Source organism: Cheilinus undulatus, linkage group 19 (genome assembly GCF_018320785.1).
Source record: "Cheilinus undulatus linkage group 19, ASM1832078v1, whole genome shotgun sequence".
In the NCBI taxonomy this organism is placed as follows: Eukaryota; Metazoa; Chordata; class Actinopteri; order Labriformes; family Labridae; genus Cheilinus; species Cheilinus undulatus.
Genome location: NC_054883.1, coordinates 33,655,543 through 33,673,763, shown reverse-complemented (window position 1 = coordinate 33,673,763; position 18,221 = coordinate 33,655,543). Strand labels below are relative to the sequence as shown.

The 18,221-nt window shown below is 40.3% G+C and overlaps 1 protein-coding gene across 3 annotated transcripts in view; it reads right to left on the bottom strand.

Annotated features, from left to right (window-relative positions):
- The window catches only part of LOC121527633 (vasoactive intestinal polypeptide receptor 2-like), a 40,791-nt gene that overhangs the window by 3,448 nt on the left and 19,122 nt on the right, over nt 1-18,221 (bottom strand). For all 3 annotated transcript variants that reach the window (XM_041814657.1, XM_041814658.1, XM_041814656.1), the window contains 7 exons: nt 15,167-15,264; nt 6,599-6,696; nt 5,657-5,795; nt 5,102-5,252; nt 2,689-2,749; nt 1,710-1,779; nt 837-928 (listed from right to left, as the gene is read on the bottom strand). In XM_041814657.1, coding sequence (XP_041670591.1) covers nt 837-928; nt 1,710-1,779; nt 2,689-2,749; nt 5,102-5,252; nt 5,657-5,795; nt 6,599-6,696; nt 15,167-15,264 — 709 coding nt within the window. The remainder of the gene's footprint in view (nt 1-836; nt 929-1,709; nt 1,780-2,688; nt 2,750-5,101; nt 5,253-5,656; nt 5,796-6,598; nt 6,697-15,166; nt 15,265-18,221) is intronic.

The following is an 18,221-nucleotide window of genomic DNA, read 5'->3' as shown; positions in this document are numbered from 1 at the left end:
TGGGCCGTTTTGGGCTCATTTATTACAGACCTCTACAATGGGGTGATCCTCGACCATGGGGAGGTGAGAAGTGACATGCATCACCCAAGACGGAACCAGAATGAAGTACTGCATGACTTATTTTTTCCGTTTACTGTCAGAGGTTATTTTAAGTGGATATTTTTTACAACAGAAGAAATTTATGAAGAAAAATAAAGTTCCTGAGGGAGGATAAATCTAAATTTAACACACCACAAACTAAGCAAAATCCAGTGGGTTAGGGTTAGGCACCTGAGCCCCAGAGGTTAGGGAAGGGGGAAGGGGCTAAAATAGAAAGTAACATACCACAAACTAAGGAAAAACCCAACAAGAGTTAGGTTCAAGGTTGCCCAATAGTAGAGGTCTGCATCAGATGCCTCTAGAAGTATCGTCAAGTAGTTACATCCTTTTGCTAACCTAACCTTGCAATATTGTTGTTAGAGCAGTAAAAAAAAATAGACTTACTTGTGCATGCTCAAATGCATAGAAAGGGTAAAGCTCTTAAGAGGCTATGATATGGTACAGTATATGGTCACTGCAATGTCATAATATTCAAGATGGCCTTTTTAACTCCAAAATCTTATCAGTTTAGCTTCTAATCCAAGGGCAGGTTTGTGCCAAATTTCTCATAAAACCTTCAATGCATTCTCAAAGTATTGTGTACACATGATTTGAAGTTAAGATGGCCTTGACTGTACCCACAAAATCTAATCAGTTTATCCTTGAATCAGAGTGAACACTTGAAGAAACCAGACAATCCAAAAACCGGCTTTTGCTGGTGCTGATGTATAAACTTTCCTGTAGTTCTGGGAGTTTACCTGTACTGGGATCGGTTGTTTCCTCCGACGTCAGTGCAGCGCAGCTTCTGCACCAGAATGCGAATGATACTGATGAACAATATGAAGTTGATCTTGTAGAGAAACACAAAAACAGAGATTTAGACCTTTCTGTTGAAATCTGTTCTGTAAAAACAGAAAGACCAAACTTGCGAAACACCCATGATAACATGTTTGCATGACAGAAGCTTTTAGATAAGTTATTAAAGATATTTCGTCAGAGATAAAACAGTGTTACATTTTCAAAGTTGTGCAATTTCAGTGAAGGCTCATAACGATTTTAAGAAATGAACTGGAAAATTTCCAAACTTGTGAGCTAATTTTCCAGTTTCCTTTCACACTGTGAAATTCATCTGCAAAGTTCTGAAACTAAAAACATGAAAAACAGACCTAAATAAGCATTTTAAGGTCCAGTGTGTAAAACTGATGATAATAGAAACATCAATCAGCCTGTTTCTGGATTGCAATTCTCATTTCTGGGGGTGACCGTGGCATCCAGTGGAATTTAAAGATGAATATCTGTTATTTTAACCCTCCTGTGCTACTTTAGAGACATGCAAAAAAAGAAGATGGCAGGGTCCCTGGAGGGGATATTTTTATACATATTTAGATGATTAGACACTAACACAGATAGGCCATCTCACAAATATTGTTTAAATTAACATGTTTTTCAGCTAAATGCTACTAGGCCAAATATTGCACTCTGCACCTTTAAGATGATAAAATCGAGTGTGCATTAAAAAAAAAAAAAAACTGTAAAGAAATTCCAAACTATATATGTGTAATTGTAAGTAAAGAGAGAAAATGTTACTGAACTTTTCTTCTCATTATGATTATCAGTCGGTTCAAACTCACAATGACACACGCCATGATGGGCCAGTTGATCAGTCTGTTTGGGATCGGGTTCTCATTCATCTCCCAACACCTGGAAATTAAGAAAAAATTTTAGTTTGATAGCTTTGATTTGTTTACTTTTTGTAGCTTTTAATTACTAGGAGACAGCTTAAAATAATTGGGGGTGTCAGAACTACAGTCTGTGAGCCATTTTTAATTCTCAAAATAAGCTGAAATACGGCTTGCATTTGAACATGAAAACTGTCCTGGACTTTAGCATACTTCTTAGTTTTCGACACTAGGTGGAGCTGCTGAGTTGATTCTGTAAACAAACATTTTGACAGGAAAAAAAAGGCTGACATGCTTTTGTTTGACTAAACTAATGTCATACATTGTAAACACTGAAAAAAAATCATATCTTAATTAATTACACCCTGATTTATAAGGCTAGATGTATTACAGCAGCAATAAGCAGCATGAATGTGTGCTCCTTTGCTCAGTATCAGCTCTGGTTCAAGGTCTTATTGATGTATGGAGTGTGGTTCTCATCACGACCAGGGGCGGAGCCAGTGGTAGTTGGGGCCGACCAGGGCCTCCCTAAATCTGACCGGACACCCCAGAATCCTTAATAATGATTGGGTATTTGCCTAGTCAGACATCAGCATAAAGCTGTGATGTAGACTGTTTTTCCTAAATCATATTCAGTCATAAAGCATATCTTAACCTCTATGGAATTGATTTTACCTTCTTTAATCCACTAAAGGTAAGGTAAATCAAAGTGGCCCTGTCATCCTGATACTTTTCATTTTGCCCTCAGTGAAAAGTTTTGGATAAATAAGATTAAAATAATGTTTTGATCATTTAAATAAATGCTCAGTGATCTTCACTTTGCATATTTTTTGCATGTTTCCTAATCCTGCAGTACCAATAGAGGCCACTAGATGCTGATGGTTTATCATTAACTCTGCTCTAGATACAAAGTCTGGATGCACTGGCTCACCTTGTGTCTTCCAGGTTTATCCTACAAGCAATCCACGCAACCATGAATGCAAACGGGATTCCTGAGGAACACAGAGAGGAGAGAGAGAGGCTGTGAAAACGAACATCCTTTTAAGGTGCCATGCAGGAAAAAACAACATCCACTTATGTACATTAAACACCTGGAGCAGAACGGTGATAAATAAGGAAGGAGAAGAATGTGGGTCGATGAAGGATGGTGGTAGTAAGAGTCCCAGGGCAGCAGCTGAAAAAGAACAGAGCTGAGAGAATGCAGAGGCTACAAGAATGTTTCCGACTCGACCTCTAATGACATACATACGTCCACTTTACCTTGAAACTTTAAACTGTTTTAAGGATTTAAGTACAACTACATTTCCAAAAAGCTGGGAAACATGTAAAATGTAAATAAAAACAGAATGCAACAATTTTCAAATCTCATAAATCCATATTTTATTCACAATAAAACATAAACAACATATCAGATGTTGAAACTGAGACATTTTACCATTTCATGAAAAATATTAAATATTAAACAATATTAAAGAGGCAGAGTCTCACAGAAGTAAAGATAGGAGGGTTGTCACTAACCTGTAAAAAACGCATTTAAAAATTGTGGAACAATTTCAGAAAGATGTTCCTCATTGTAAAATTGCAAAGACTTTTAATATCCCACCCTCTCCAGTCCATAATATCATTTAATGAGTCAGAGAATCAGGAGAAATCGCTGTGAGCAAGGGAAAAGGACAAAGGTCAGTATGTATCTTGTGGGGCCGTAATGGGCAACTTAATTACATACAGGCATGATTCTGTTGTGGAAATCACTGCATGGGCTCAGAAACACTTCCAGAAATCATTGTCATTCAGTCATTGCACAGTTCAATCCTTGCACAGTTGGTCGTGCCATCCACAAATGGCAATTAATCTGGATCATGCGAAGAAGAAGCCATATGACAACACAATCCAGAAACGTTGCTGTCTTCAAATTTAAAATGGAGAACTGTTCTGTGGTCATCCATCCATCCATTTTCTATACCGCTTATCCCATTGGGGGTCGCGGGGGGGCTGGAGCCTATCCCAGCTGTCACTGGGAGAGAGGTGGGGCACACCCTTAACTGGTCGCTAGTCAATCGCTGGGCTGAGCTTAGAGTCACCGATTAACCTAATGAGCTATTTGGTGGTAGGAGCATGCCAGAGTACCTGGAGAGGACCTACGCATGCACGGGGAGAACATGCAAACTCCGCACAGAAAGGCCCTGACCAGGAAGCAAACCAGGGACCTTGTTACTGTGAGGCAACAGCGCTAACCCCTGCACTGCAGTGCAGCCCTATTCTGTGGTCAGATGAATCCAAATTTGAAATTCTTTTTGGAAACCACGAACACCATGTCCAGTGGACTAAAGAGGAGAGAGACGGTTCTAAAGCCTGCATCTCTGATGGTATGGGGTTACATCTGGAAAGACACTATCAATGCTGAAAAGTAGAAAGAGGTTTTAGAGCAACATATGCTGCCATCCAGACAGCATCTCCTTTGGGGAAGGCCTTGACTATATCAGCAGGACAATGCTAAACCACATTCTACATCCATCACAACAGCATGGCTTCACAAAAGAAGAGTCCTGGTCCTGAAGTGGTCCGCAGTCAAGACCTTTCACCAACAGAAAACATTTGGAGCATCAAAAAAAGGAAAAATCCAGAAAAGAAGATCCAGGAGTGTTGAGCAGCTAGAGTCCTACATCAGACAACATTCCTCTCCCCAAACTTCTCAACTAGTTAGCTGGTCTCCTCACTTTCCAGATGTTTACAGACTGTTGTTATAAGAAGAGGGGATGCTACACAATGGTAAACATGGCCCTGTCCCTACTTTTTGTAGATGAGTTGCTGCCATCAAATTCAAAATGAGCTAATACTTTTTATGCAATGGTAAAAGTATCCATTTTAACATCTGATATGTTGTTTATGTTCTATTGTAAAAAAATATGGGCTTATGATGTTTTGAAAATCTTTGCGTTCTGTTTTTATTTACATTTTATACAGCGCCCCAAATTTTTTGGAGTAGGGGTTGTACATTTACATAATGGTATAGGCTGAAATTACTTTGTAAATATCAGTATATTAAATATTGGCAAAAATCCAATATCCTGCATCCCTAAAGTGTCCTCCTCTCTATAACAATTATCAATAGAAATAGTTTCCATGGCCTCTGACTTGACTCAGCTGCAAACTGCCCCAGTGCCTGCTGGAGGTCTCTGGCTGATTGCACCAACAGAACTGCATCGTCTGCATAAAGCAGAGATGCAATCCTGAGGTTGCCAAACCAAAAACCCTCCTCTCCCTTGCTTCATCTCGACATCCTGTCCATCAAAATCACAAACATATAGAGGCATTTGCAATGGTCATGTTGCGTTCCAGCCTACCCCAGCCGATGAGCATGTAGACAGGGAGGCGGGTGGTGTAGTTGTGGATGACCAGCAGCAGGGTGTGCAAGTAGAGACCCTCCACCAGCAGCCAGAAGAAGTTAGCCATGATGAAGTAGTTGAAGAACACCAGGCTAGCTTTACAGCCCACCTACAACAACACAGTAATGTGCTTTAAAAAGTCATCTCTGTTAATCTGACACGTCAGATGGATGTGTTTCACACATTAATCTGGAAAACCTTCAATACTAAGCGCTTAGGAAAGGGCAGACACTTTGAAAAAAAATTTTGGAGAGTGATTGGATGAACGTTCTGTCTGTCACATCTTTGCGGGCCAATAAGAGCAGCAGAACACATGACGTAGCCACATTTCTTCAGACGAGAACTTTGCAAGATGGATTCGCCAGTGAGAAACAAGGAAACGGGCGGATCCATCTGCTTTGCAAGGTTAAATCTCTGTTATATAGCTGGGTTTAGTGAAGACATACTATTGGAAACACATTGATAGTTTAGCTCCTATCCAATAAGCGTGTTTGTCTGTGTTTATGAAGTCACCAGTGAAGGTTGTGTGCTGCAGTCTGTGTTCTCATCATCAGAGAAGAGCAGCGTGTCTTTGGTCAGCACGGCCACAGCTCGCAGCATGAACGATACAAACAGGTTCAGATGGATGTAGTTCCTGGTGCAGTGGAGCCTCCTGCATGAACACAAAGACACAAATGAGGAGAAAAATGTGGACAGAGTGTTTATAGAGGGCGTCGGGTGTGAATCTAGTGAATGATGTGGGATCTAAACACACTTGAAGCTGCGCAGTGAACATCTGGAGCTGGTCCAGCTGCTGTGTTCAACTCTCACACATTTATATAACAAACTAACGCTCCATGTGTTAGAAAACACTGAGAGAGCGCACATGTATGTTTACAGTACACATTTCATCCACATTAGACTCTTTATGGTGATAGATTCATGGAAGGTCACTGTGGGGAAATCATAATGCCAGATTTTTAAACCTTAATTCAACTCTGGTATAAAATCAATCGTAGCACAGCTATAAAAACATAAGTTGTAGACACCCAACAAAAAATTCATAATTTCCTGTGCAAATAAATGAATTGCCATTTGGGGCTCTACTGAAAAGATTAGCCAAGCAGCTTGAATGCAATGCTAGAAATCTCCCATACACATTGGTACATTAATGAAAATGCACAGTCCAGTGTTAACCAAAGCTTAAGACTAGATAGGGAGAGGATGGGGTGGTCCAGCTATAGCTGTAACAGTAAGAAAGATGTCATATTTAAAAAGACCACCTTGTTGAGAGAGGGGTAGGGCCAGGAGATCCCTTTCTGCATGTGTGACAGACGTTCAGCATAAATGAACCTTTCTCCTCATGTGTGTTCATAGTGTGGGACCTTTGTGAAATGATCAGACATGCCTATGTACATGTGTCAAGTTGTAAATCAACACACGCCACAGGTAGAGAGTAAGAGTGCGCAAGTTTACCTGAAGAGACAGATGATGAAGGTGCTGGTGAGCAGAGTGATAAGGGACAGGCTGTGACCCAGAGTGGACAATATCCTCACCATCCTGTAGAAAACCAGCTAAACACACAGAGAGGAGTCACAGTCAGGATCACTTAAGTCATAATTGTTACATACCATGCTTCAGTGCACTTGCCCCCCTCTATCCCACTGGCCCGCTTTCCAATCAGTAACATGGTTATGTGTCAGTCAGTATCAGTCAATGTCAGCTGATCTCAGACAAATATCGTTTTTGCCAGAGGAGAAAAAGAATGAGATCAGGGCATCTCTTAGAAAAGGCTTGTAGAAGTCTAAGATGAGAGAGAAGATGGATATGGAGAAGAAGAAAAAAACAAAAAGATTAATTAAGTGAAGGAAAAAAAAAGGTCAAGAGGCCAGAGCAGTGCTTCCAATGTAGCAACTTTGTCGCTATAGTTAGTGAGTTTCTGACCTCTCTAGTGAGCTGAGCCCAGACACCCTCCTGAGAAAACTCATTTCAACCGCTTTAACCAGTGATCTCATTCTTTCAATCAATCATTGTTTGTATCGCCCCAATTCATAACTGAAGTTATCTCAAGACACTTTACAAGAAGGCAGGTCTAGACTGTACTCTCTGGGGTGATAGGTGAGGGTTGGGAGGTAGACCAGGGTGGCAAAGTCCCAAGTCTGTGTTGTCCAGTAGGTATCACATGTGTTGGAATCAGGTTTTGATACTCATCCCTACTCATTTGAAGACGAGTGCAAAGCAGCCAGGATGAGGGTGAGCACCTACAAGTGTGAGGCCGTGGTTCTCTGCCAGAAAACCGGGGATTGCTCCCTTCAGGTGGGAAGGGTGTTTTTTGGCGCAGGTTCAGGAGTGAGGGTAGAATGGAGATTGACAGGTGGATTGGTGCAGCATCGGCAGCATTGCAGACGTTGTACCAGACCGTTGTGGTGAAGAGGGAGGTGGGTGGGAAGGCAAAACATTCAATGTCTTGGGGTGAGTTCGAAAAGTCCATTTTGCTTAGGAAGGTTCCTAACTGAGTGAAACGACCCGGAAGTATTTAAGTGTCGGCCATGGTAAGGACTGTTCGAATTCTCCAAATGGTAAGGAAAGGAGCTTCATTATTTCCTTTATTATCTCCTTTAGCCTAGGAAACACTGGACCATCCTCTACCAAAGGAGAGATGAAAAGACGACCCACAATGCTTTGTGTAAACTTAATTTAAAGTGACGCACCTGTTGACCACTCATCAGAACAAGTGAATAACTTGAATAACTAGAATAACTTTACTAACCCCGATTTAAACCGTAAAATTCAGACAAACGTAAAATACAGGTGATAAACGGAAGGCAGTAGGGATGAACAGAGAAATATTACAGACATGAAAACTTTGTCATTCAACTTATGATCACGATTTCATTTCTTCTCATTCCCATTTTATTTAAATAGTAAACCGATCAGTCAGTATTTTAAACTGTATTTGTTTTGCTATTTTTAAATATTAAAGTAAATGTTTTAAGTTTGTCAATCAGAACCAACTAAAGCAATAAAGTTGGCATGTTGCTATATTGTGATTATTATATTTATCAGCATAATTACGCAGGGAAGACGCGGTTTATAGAGCTTTTCACAGAACGAGCTGAAAGGAAGATAAAACCAGAGTAGACTCTGTAATAAATTTAACAGAGACGAGAGAATTAAAGAAAAAAATGATTAGGTAGGGAATAAAGCAAAAGTATTTAATATCGTTATGAAACAAAAGGACTTGAACATTATTCATCTCATTGTATTGACTCAGTAGAAAGTTCAGATTAAGAGAAAGGTTTCTGCTGTTCTAGATGTTCACAGTTCCTCTTCCTGAAGAGACTATAGGATATAAAAATCTTAATGAGCTCATATCTCTGATGTTTTGCGAATTTTGTAGTCCATCAATGTTAAATTGTAGTTTTTACACAAAAAAAACACATCACGTCCATAGCATCTGCCTAGGGAAATTGCAGTCGGATTCCTTTCTCACCACAGTTCTCCTTTCCTACCATCTTACTCCCACCTTTCCTTAACCCTGCGACGTTTCTCGTCGGGGTTAAGGAAAAGTGAACAGGAAAGGACTTAGGAGGTAATTTTTTGGACTTTTTGAACGCACCCTCTGTGTACTGTGGGAATTTTTACAATCATACATTATTACCACAACTATAGAATAACTAAAGTTTATGTAAAGTGATAGAGAGGCTACTTTTATGGCTGATGAGAATGGAAATTGTCTCATAGAAAAACAATTCAAACCTTTACTCTACGGGAGACTCCCCCAAAACTTAAACACTGGTGTAATTTCAGTTGAAGGTTTTACAGTTATTAAAAGTAAAATCCTTGTTTGTTGAACACTGTTGGGTTCTTGGATTTCATTACAGGAGATAGTGTTCTACCTCTTCTGTTCTAAACATGGGCTGTTTTCCTTTATACAGAAATAAAATGCCTGTGACAATAAGGGACAACACTACAGGAGCTACACACATCTGAGGATGAAGAGTAACCATTTTAACTTCTGTAAAATAAGGATTTGGTTCAACCTCTGCACAAAAAAAATCACTGCAAATAGAAAACATCTGCTGGATCAGCTTTAGAGATCCACCACGCTTAGATACAAACAAGTTAGTTTGAGACGTCATTCTGAAGCCTGGTTCCAGCTCCTGCAGCTGAGTTGAAGGGTTCAGTTCCTGGTCTCGGTGCTCTCTAATCCGCCCTCGTCTGTTCCCGTGTCGGCTTCTTTTTCCAAGATGAAGACAAACTGTAGGAGTTTGTTCCTCTTTGGCTGACTGCTCAGAGGATTATGGAGCAGGATGACACAACTGAATGTTTAACCCAGTGAGCTGTGTGCAGGTGGTTGTAGAAAGAAAGGAAACCTCCTGTACTGTACTCTTCTCTTCTCAGAGCGGTGACTCATCCGTCTGCTGTGTATTTTAAGCCCCCATCCCCTTGAGGCGGCCCATGTGATGCCACAGAGCTTATTTTCTGACCTCCTCAGTTATTGCTTGTAGCCTCGGCTGCATTCCTGAATATTTCGGTTGATTCTGAGATTTAAACGAACAGGTTACATCAAGGTTTGACAGAGCATCCCGAGCTTTTATTCTGTATGATCTGAAAACCACATGCTTGTCTTGTTCTTTGATTTTCATGCCTCCCACTTTGAGGGAATGTCATTAAAATCTGTACCAATGTCAATCTACACTGAAAGATTTCATCATAAAGTCTTACCAAAGGTTACTGTGAAGTCTTCAAAATTTCTGGCAAGAACTCATAACTTCATATACTTATTTCAATACAAAAACATGAAAACCTCCAAGTTTAACATCGGCTTTTAGCAACAATCTGGTAAAAAAAATCACTAGAAACCTACCATCGAAAGGTTTCTGCATCACAAACTCTCTAAAGAGGTAGAATGTTCTGGCCTCTAACTGGCTTTAACAGCAGAGACCACTCCCATCACTATGAGGCAGCAGTACTGCGGGACTCTATCTGTGTCACTCTCTGGCATGGGGACGTCGCTGTTACTCCTGCTTCATCTGGAAAACCTTGTCCTTTTCCCCTCCTCTCAGGATCAAACTGCTCAATTTCTGTGCATTTTTTTTAAATAACTGAAGTGGGCGGAGTCAGCTTTGAGCTAGGGGTTCACTTACACTTTAATATCAGCCTTTTTTGATGGATTTTTTATCCAAAACTTCCTGATTAGGTGGAAGTCAACAGTAATGTGACTAAAAACCTGACGTTCACTCTGACTGAGCTCCAGAAGGACAACCATCACTGCAACCCTCCACTGATCTGGGCTTTATGGCAGAGTGGCTGGATGGAAGACTCTCCTGAGAAAAACACAGGAAAGCTAGCTTGGCTTTCATGTGAAGCATTTTGCACACTCCAAGCAGGCTTTCTTGTGTTTATCTTGGGAGAGGCTTTCTAAGAAAGAGACTTTGACCATCAGGTTCCTGGTCATCTCTCTTACTATGGCCCTTCTTCCTTCATTGCTCAGTTTGACTGGCTGACCAGCTCTTAAGAGTCCTGTTTGTGCCAAACTTCTTCCATTTGAGAATTCTTGAGGCCACTGTGCGCTTAGGCAGTGGTTCTCAACCTTGGGGTCAGAACCCCACTTGGGGTCGCAGGACACTGAGAAGGGGTCTCCAGATTCCCTAAAAAAAACTAAGAATATTTTTTAAAATTACACTGTTTCCCCTTTACACAAATTTAGCCAATTTTTTTTCCCATGTTCATCATGTTTTCCCACCAATTTTAACACTTTTTTGACAGTTAAAACCTAATTTTTGCCCATTTTCACCACTTCTAAACCAATTCTCACCACTTATGTCTAATGTTGCCTCTGTTGACCCATTATTGCCAATTTTAACCCATTTTACCACTTTTTACACCAAATTTTTCCCATTTTAGCCTGATTTAAGATATAATAAGATAAGACATTCCTTTATTAGTCCCACAAGTAGAATTTCCAAATCATTTCATTTCACTAGTATGCCTATTTTTGCCAGTATAACCAGTTTCTGCCAATATATGCCATTTTTCTTTCTCAGTTCACACTTTTTGCCAGTCTATATCAATTTTTCATCCCATTTCACAAAATTTCCACCCATTTTTGCCCATTTTAAGCCTTTTCAGACACTTTTTAACTTACTTTTACCACTATTTATGATGATTTTTTTTCCAATTTTAATCTCATTTTTGCCACTTCTCACCCATTTCTTCTACTTTTAAAATCCAATTTCACCTCCTTTTCCACCTTTTTATGCCATTATTAACCCACCTTTGCAGTTTTAAACCCATTTAAATTCTGTTTTTAGCAAAAGGGATTTACATTTTTATAAAGTTTATATAATACACAAATGATTAAAAAAGAGATTTGGTTCTTTGATAAGAGTGGTTATTTTTCAGGTTAAATATAAAGTATGGATATCACAGCTTAATTTTATAGTGGACCATGATTTTGTTGACCTCCATGGACCCCCAGCTTGGCTGGACCCCAGAAAGCTCTCCCATTTATCCCCCCTAATGGGCAGCCTTCTCTGCCCATGACTGTTCTTGAATGTGCATGGCTGTGTTCAACCACCTTCAGGTACAGTGGAGGTCCCTGTCTCTGGCACCTTAATTTTGGGGGTTGTGGGCTGAAAAGGTTGAGAACCCCTGGTCTTAGGAACCTTCAAATCAGCAGAAATGTTTCTGCAGTCTTCCCCAGATCTGTGCCTGTCAGCAATCCTGTCTCTGTGCTCTTCATGCATTTCCTTTGATCTCATGGCTTGGTTATTGCTCTGATATCATTGTCAGCTGTGAGGCCTTCAGTAAAGGTGTGTGCCTATCCAAACCATGTCTAATCAATTTAGTTTGACTTCTATCAAGGTGCAGAAACATCTCAGAAAAGAGAATAAAAATGTTTTGTTTTTTTCTTCTGTTTGTAGCTTCAGTCTGTAACATAACACTGAAAAAGTGAAGCAGGTCTGAATACTTTCTGAATGCACTGTGCTTGCTGTTTCCCTTTACACTCGTGCATGCATGCACCTGTGCATGCACTTGTATGAACACCTATCGTTTAGATGTACGCTGCTTTGGACAAAAGTGTCTGCTAAATGACATTGCAAAATTGCATTGCAGCACTGCAACATTGCATACGCCAAGCTGTGTTTTTATGTTATGCATGTTATTGGAGGAAACCTCTAGAGGACACTAGAGAGGTCAGGATGTATACAACTACCTGATATGTGCGATGAATTGTGTTTATTGATTGAAGGAAGCAGCAGGATGACAACTGCAGCTTCAACGGACAATCTCTACTACACCCAAATATGTAATACATCAGCAGCAGCTGGCGAGGTGTCACTTCTGTACATCAAGAAGAGGAAGAAGCATACTGTCCATCTTTATATACCATCAGTTATTTAAGCACTACCAGGATTACATTTTGGAATTACCTTCTAACATCTGCATGTTTGAATTCAACAAGATGTGAGTCAGAAAAAGTCTGTTTTCTTTCTGTTTAGGTGAACTGACCCTTTAAATATTTACGAGCCTCTCCTCCTGCAACTCTACAAACACAAACACGGCGAGGAGGAGATGACGAGAGGAAAGGCAGATTTCACGGTGGTCTGAGAGAGAAAGAGGAGCAGAGCCGAGCGATCAGCTGGAGGTCAGAGATCTGTCAGCCAAAAACTCTCCCTGCACTCTTTCCTCACATCCGATCTCCTCTCTCAACCTAGACCTTCCTCCTCGTTTATCTACGCCAGAGCTTCCTCTTTGAATGGATAAACACTGAAATCAGACCTTTACCTCAGCTCAGTGTTTGAGTCTTAACTGATCGAGTGTTCAGCAGAGATGAGGAGATTCCTCTGTTTGGTATTTTATCAGAGCCATGATTCACTTGTCTGTTGTCACATTTTAACATCTGCAGGAAAAGCTGCAGTTTTAAAACATCCCACATTGTTTCCAGTCCCTCTTAAACAACAGTCTGGTGCCTGAATGAATCATAAGAATTGCATTTATTCATGTGTCTTCATGTGGCATTGTGGGCGGTGTGAGCTAGTATGGAGCTGGATAGTGCAACGCTCACAGTCCAACCTGCCTGAGGTGTGGGACTAACTGAACAAAACTCCAGTTAACTGGAGTCCTACATGGATATCCCTGGCAAAGGGCTGGCTTCTAGCCTCCCATCGGTCTGCACATTCGACCTGTGGGGACAAATATTAAGGTAATAACTTATGCTTTCACTAGTATCTTGTGTTTACTTAAAATCAGATCAGCGAAATAGACGGCGTTTGGAAACTCAGTTGAGTTTTTGATATGTGGCTGAGCAAAGCAGTCAAAGTGGGTCAAACCACGATACACTGAATGTGCTTACACCACAGGCTGAATATGAAGTCTGATGAAATCAGCACTTTTCTCAACTGTCAAGCTGGTTAAAATGCACAAAAGGAAATTATTGTGGTTTTATATCTGCCCTGGATATTTCTATTCTATCTCAAAAATTTTTAACGCAGAAAACAAGTTACAAAAAAAGATAAAAATCTGCAACAAAGCTTCTGATATTCACTGAAGCTTTGGTTGCTGTACTTTCATTAAAAACTAAAAAAAAAAAAAAGACCCAAAAACTAATAGTCTCTTTAAGTTCTTTGATAAATAATAATTTAGTTTTTGTCATCAGGATAATACATATCATTTTTACCATACAAAAATTAAAATGTATTTTTGAGGATAAGTTCAAGAAGAGCAACTGTGATGATGAGGAATGTGTTTGTATTTGAGTGATATAATATAGATGTAATCATAACTTTTTACACAAGAACTACCCGTTTAGACCACCTCTGTTGTATTTGTCCCCCTTTTGTCTTTTAACCAAACAACAGAAAAGTATTGATAGTGGTAACGATAAGGACTTCAATCAAAAAGGAGTGCTGATAAGGGTATCAATATCATCCATCCATTTTCTATACCGCTTATCCTGTAGGGGGTTGCTGGGGGGGGCTGGAGCCTATCCCAGCCATCATTGGGCAAGAGGTGGGGTACATCCTGAATTGGTCGCTAGTCAATCACTGGGCTGACATATAGAGACAGACAACCAGCCATGCTCAATTACCAATTAACCTAAAAAGCATGTTTTTGGTGGCTGGAGGAAGCTAGAATGCTCGGAAAGAACCCACACATGCAAATTCTGCATAGAAAGGCCCTGACCAGGAAACAAACCAAGGACCTTCTTGCTGTGAGGCAACAGCACTAACCCCTGCGCCACTGTGCAGCCCAGTATCAATATCACTGAAAAATAATTAATACCTATCACTATTAAGGACTATAGTTTAAGGTCTGAACTATATTTGAATCTGCTTGCAACGAGTCAGCTGTCCACAACTTACTGAGATGAATAACAGTCACCATCATCAGACGGTATGATTTGAGCTGCGATGGCTCAGACAAGACAGCTGCAACTATACACAGTGATGGTCCAAAACTGTCGAATCTTTGGTCTGAACACGGCTTTAGTTTTCTTGGGACTGATTTTTGGGGGGTAAATAGTGTCTTAAGTGGGGCTGTCAAATGTTTGAATTTTTCAGTCTTGATTTATTTCAGAATTATTCTCAGAAACTATGTCTATATCTACCAAGATTAAACTCTTTTACCTTTGTCACATCGTGAGAGAAACTGAAAGAAAATAAGGACCTTTGGGTATATCACTGATTATGGCATAAAAGAGCTTGTTATGGATTAAAACGAGAACAAGTGAACAGTAAAAAGGCTGACTTGACTTGTCCACTGAGCTGTCTGTGATGTTTTTGTCTTTACAAGATACTAAAAGCAGAACTAGATGCTTGAAAGCTGCAGAAGAACAAACAGGTCACACATCTGTTCGTGTTACTTTTTTTTTTTTTACAGTTTATGATAATACTTTTAGACACACTAGTGTCAATCGGATGATCTGATTTGAGACTGAGCACACAGATCTCTGCTAAGATTATCTCAACCTCACACACAGAAACATTTTTTATCAATAAGCAGAACAACATGACACCACACAGACACTGCTCTCACCTCGCTGGGCTCATCAGTGTCGTCTGGCCAGCAGGCGACTGTGATGATGGGGTAAACATCAGACCAGCCTCTCTCTGTGCAGTTTCTGCTGATGACACCTGAAACACAGACAGAAAAACAGATAGAGAACTTTTTGTAATGTAAGGTCCCTTAAAAAGCTGAAACAATCAGTGAAGTAAATCTGTGTAAAATGTGTTTAAATGTTATCTTTGACCATAAAACCCCAGTTTGAATTGATAGATTGATTATCATCATGGTGGACAAAATCACCAACAGAAATGAGTCAAGCTGAAGAGCAGAGGTCCAGAGCCTGGAGAACTGGAGCCAAAACAAGAACCTGGAGGGAGTAGGGGACCAGCCATGTATTAAAGAAAGACTCAGCCTCAGCAGTTGTGAAGCCTGAGTTGTAGTCATTTTGGAAGATAATCTTAAAAAGAGCCATGGAGTCTAACAGACTCATCTTCCCAGTAGCCCTTGTAGCACATCACACCAAGGTGTGAAGACATCTTCCTCAGTGGAGGAGGCGGAGGAAAAACCACCGGGGTCCCGATGTGGCGCAGGTAATAAAACATCCTGTGACCTAGTGTTCTACTTAAGAATGGTCTTGATCTTGAGACCGATCTCAAAACCATATTTTGAATATCTTGGTCTTGTCTCGGACTCGAGAACATTTTTACTCGGACTTGTCTTGGTCTTGGACTGGACGGTCTTGGGATTTTTTCATTAAGACCGGTCGAGACCAGCACTGATCTGCTATTATTCGACTTCATTATAAGGAGAAGCACTTGCTAAAACAACAAATAGCTATGCCTGCAAAAACTCGGACATAAATCCATCTTATTTCTAGTCAGAAATACTTCTAGACACTTATTTTAGGCCTCATTCACCTGGCAAATCTAGATAAACATCTAATTTTCAGATAGTTGAAATAATTCTGGACTTGACAGTGGCTTTTAAAAACATACAAGGATTTATAGTTGAATACATTTGTTAAGATTTGAGATTTTTGCATTTTGAGCTGCAGACACCTTGTTTTTATCTGTCAAATTTATAAAAGGAAAACTAAAATTAAAGAAAGAATGCTCTTTAACTGTTCAACCTTGTCATGTTTTTTTTTTTTTTTTAATTAATTTGTATGGTCTTGGTCTGGTCATAGTCTTGGTCTTGTCTCTGTCTCGGTTTGTCTCAGTCTCAGTCTTGACTCGGTCTCACCCCCCAAAAGTTTTGGTCTTGTCTTGGTCTTGGTGTACTCTGGTCTCAGGCAAGTCTTGGTCTTGAATAGTGTGGTCTTGATTACAACACTACTGTGACCCTTCATCCATCGCCATTCCAGCAGCACACCAGCAGCCCTCCACTGTGCCGCCCTGTTTTCCTAGCTTCAACTGTTATAGCACAGTCAGCAACTACCTGGTTGACTACCAAGAGTTGCCTTCCCTCATTCCTTTCTTCGACACCAAGAAACCAGATATGAGGGTTACAGACAGTCCATCTGAAGAGGGACATTTGAAGAACTCATTTGCTGCCCCCCCCCCCCCAAAAAAAAACACGATGATGGAGCCTTGTTCTTGTTAGAAAATTGATCCCTTTTGCAAAAGACTTTTAACTTGCTGGAACCGTGGAAGAAACATTAATGAATATACCTCTGCCCATAATGGACCAAGTTGAACATCAGACTCTAATTATAAGTCATCACAAGTAAGAGGCCTTGATCTGGGCAGAAATAGCTGTAGGAAGGGTTTCATCTACATTTTTGAATGCTGTGTTTGTAGTCTTATGGTCTCTGCTTATGTGTTGTTGATTTACTTTGCTGTGTCCATTTATGCCCAGTACAATGCCTTAGCACAAACACTAGTTTCTCTGCCTTGGAATCAAAGTCTCAGGACTGGGTTTCTGAAGTGGTGGAGCAGTGCATCTCCACTGGTCATCTTCTGTTATAATTTTATTACTGCCCCCTGGTGGCAGAATTAAAATGCTGTGTGTTCAGGTTAGTTGTCAGCAGCGACAGAGGAGGGATTCATGCCATTGAGTTGTTGGGTCCACGTGTTGTGCCAATTTCCATGCCTCATCCTTTAACTAACATTGAGCTGACACTTTCCTTCTCTAGATAGTGGGCGGTGAGCTTCATATAGCAGGGTCGCTGACAGATGCTGCGAAGGAGAAACCGTAGAGAAAGTCGGCCAGCCTGGATGTCGTCAGCTGGCCTGAGAATAACTAGACTCATTAATTGAAAGAGGGGCGTAGGATGAAGGACAGAGGAGAAGGAGGGTGGAGAAGAGGGAACCTCAGTGATGATGAGATTGAACAGAGTGATGGATCAAACAGAGACAGAGGAAGGATAAGGATGAGGATGAGGAGGAGTTCAAAGCACAACAACACAGACACAACAGCTGCGTTAACATCTGAGGAAAGTTTCCAGTCTTTTCAAAATGTTTATGAATATTGATACAATATGAATCATTTACTGCATATAAAGGTTGATGATGCATCTTCATTTGAGGCCAGTTTATAGTCCTGTCCCCTCAGATAAAGTGGGTCACACTCTACAAGATAATCAAGCTGATTCTGGCTCAGAAAGGCCAATTTTATATTTTTGCATTGACAAGCTGTTTTGGCATTTGGATAACAAGTGATTGCACCAACAATATTGTTCAGTGATGACCTGATACCACTTGTCCTCTTTTTCTAACAACAGCCCATACATCATGTCTGTGGCTCTGTTACCATGGTTTGGTTTTCCTGCATGCTGTAGGAAGTGAAACTGCTGGTGGTGCAAATGAATGAGGGTAAATTAGCCAAAAGGGTTACGATGGGGAAGTCTTCACTAAATTTGATTGCCTCTTGACAGTCTTTCAAATTTGTTTTGTTTTTGTAGAGTCAGTAAGAAATATTATTCCAGTTTTTAAACTAGACAGTGATTTTAACCACAGTGGAGAAATCTTGTGGATTTTAAATGTCCAGTAGATCATAACTGACATTTTTGTCTTCTTTCATTATCAAATACTAAACTTTACTCTAAATGTCTATTTTCTAGCTCAGTGGTGGGCAATTGGCGGTT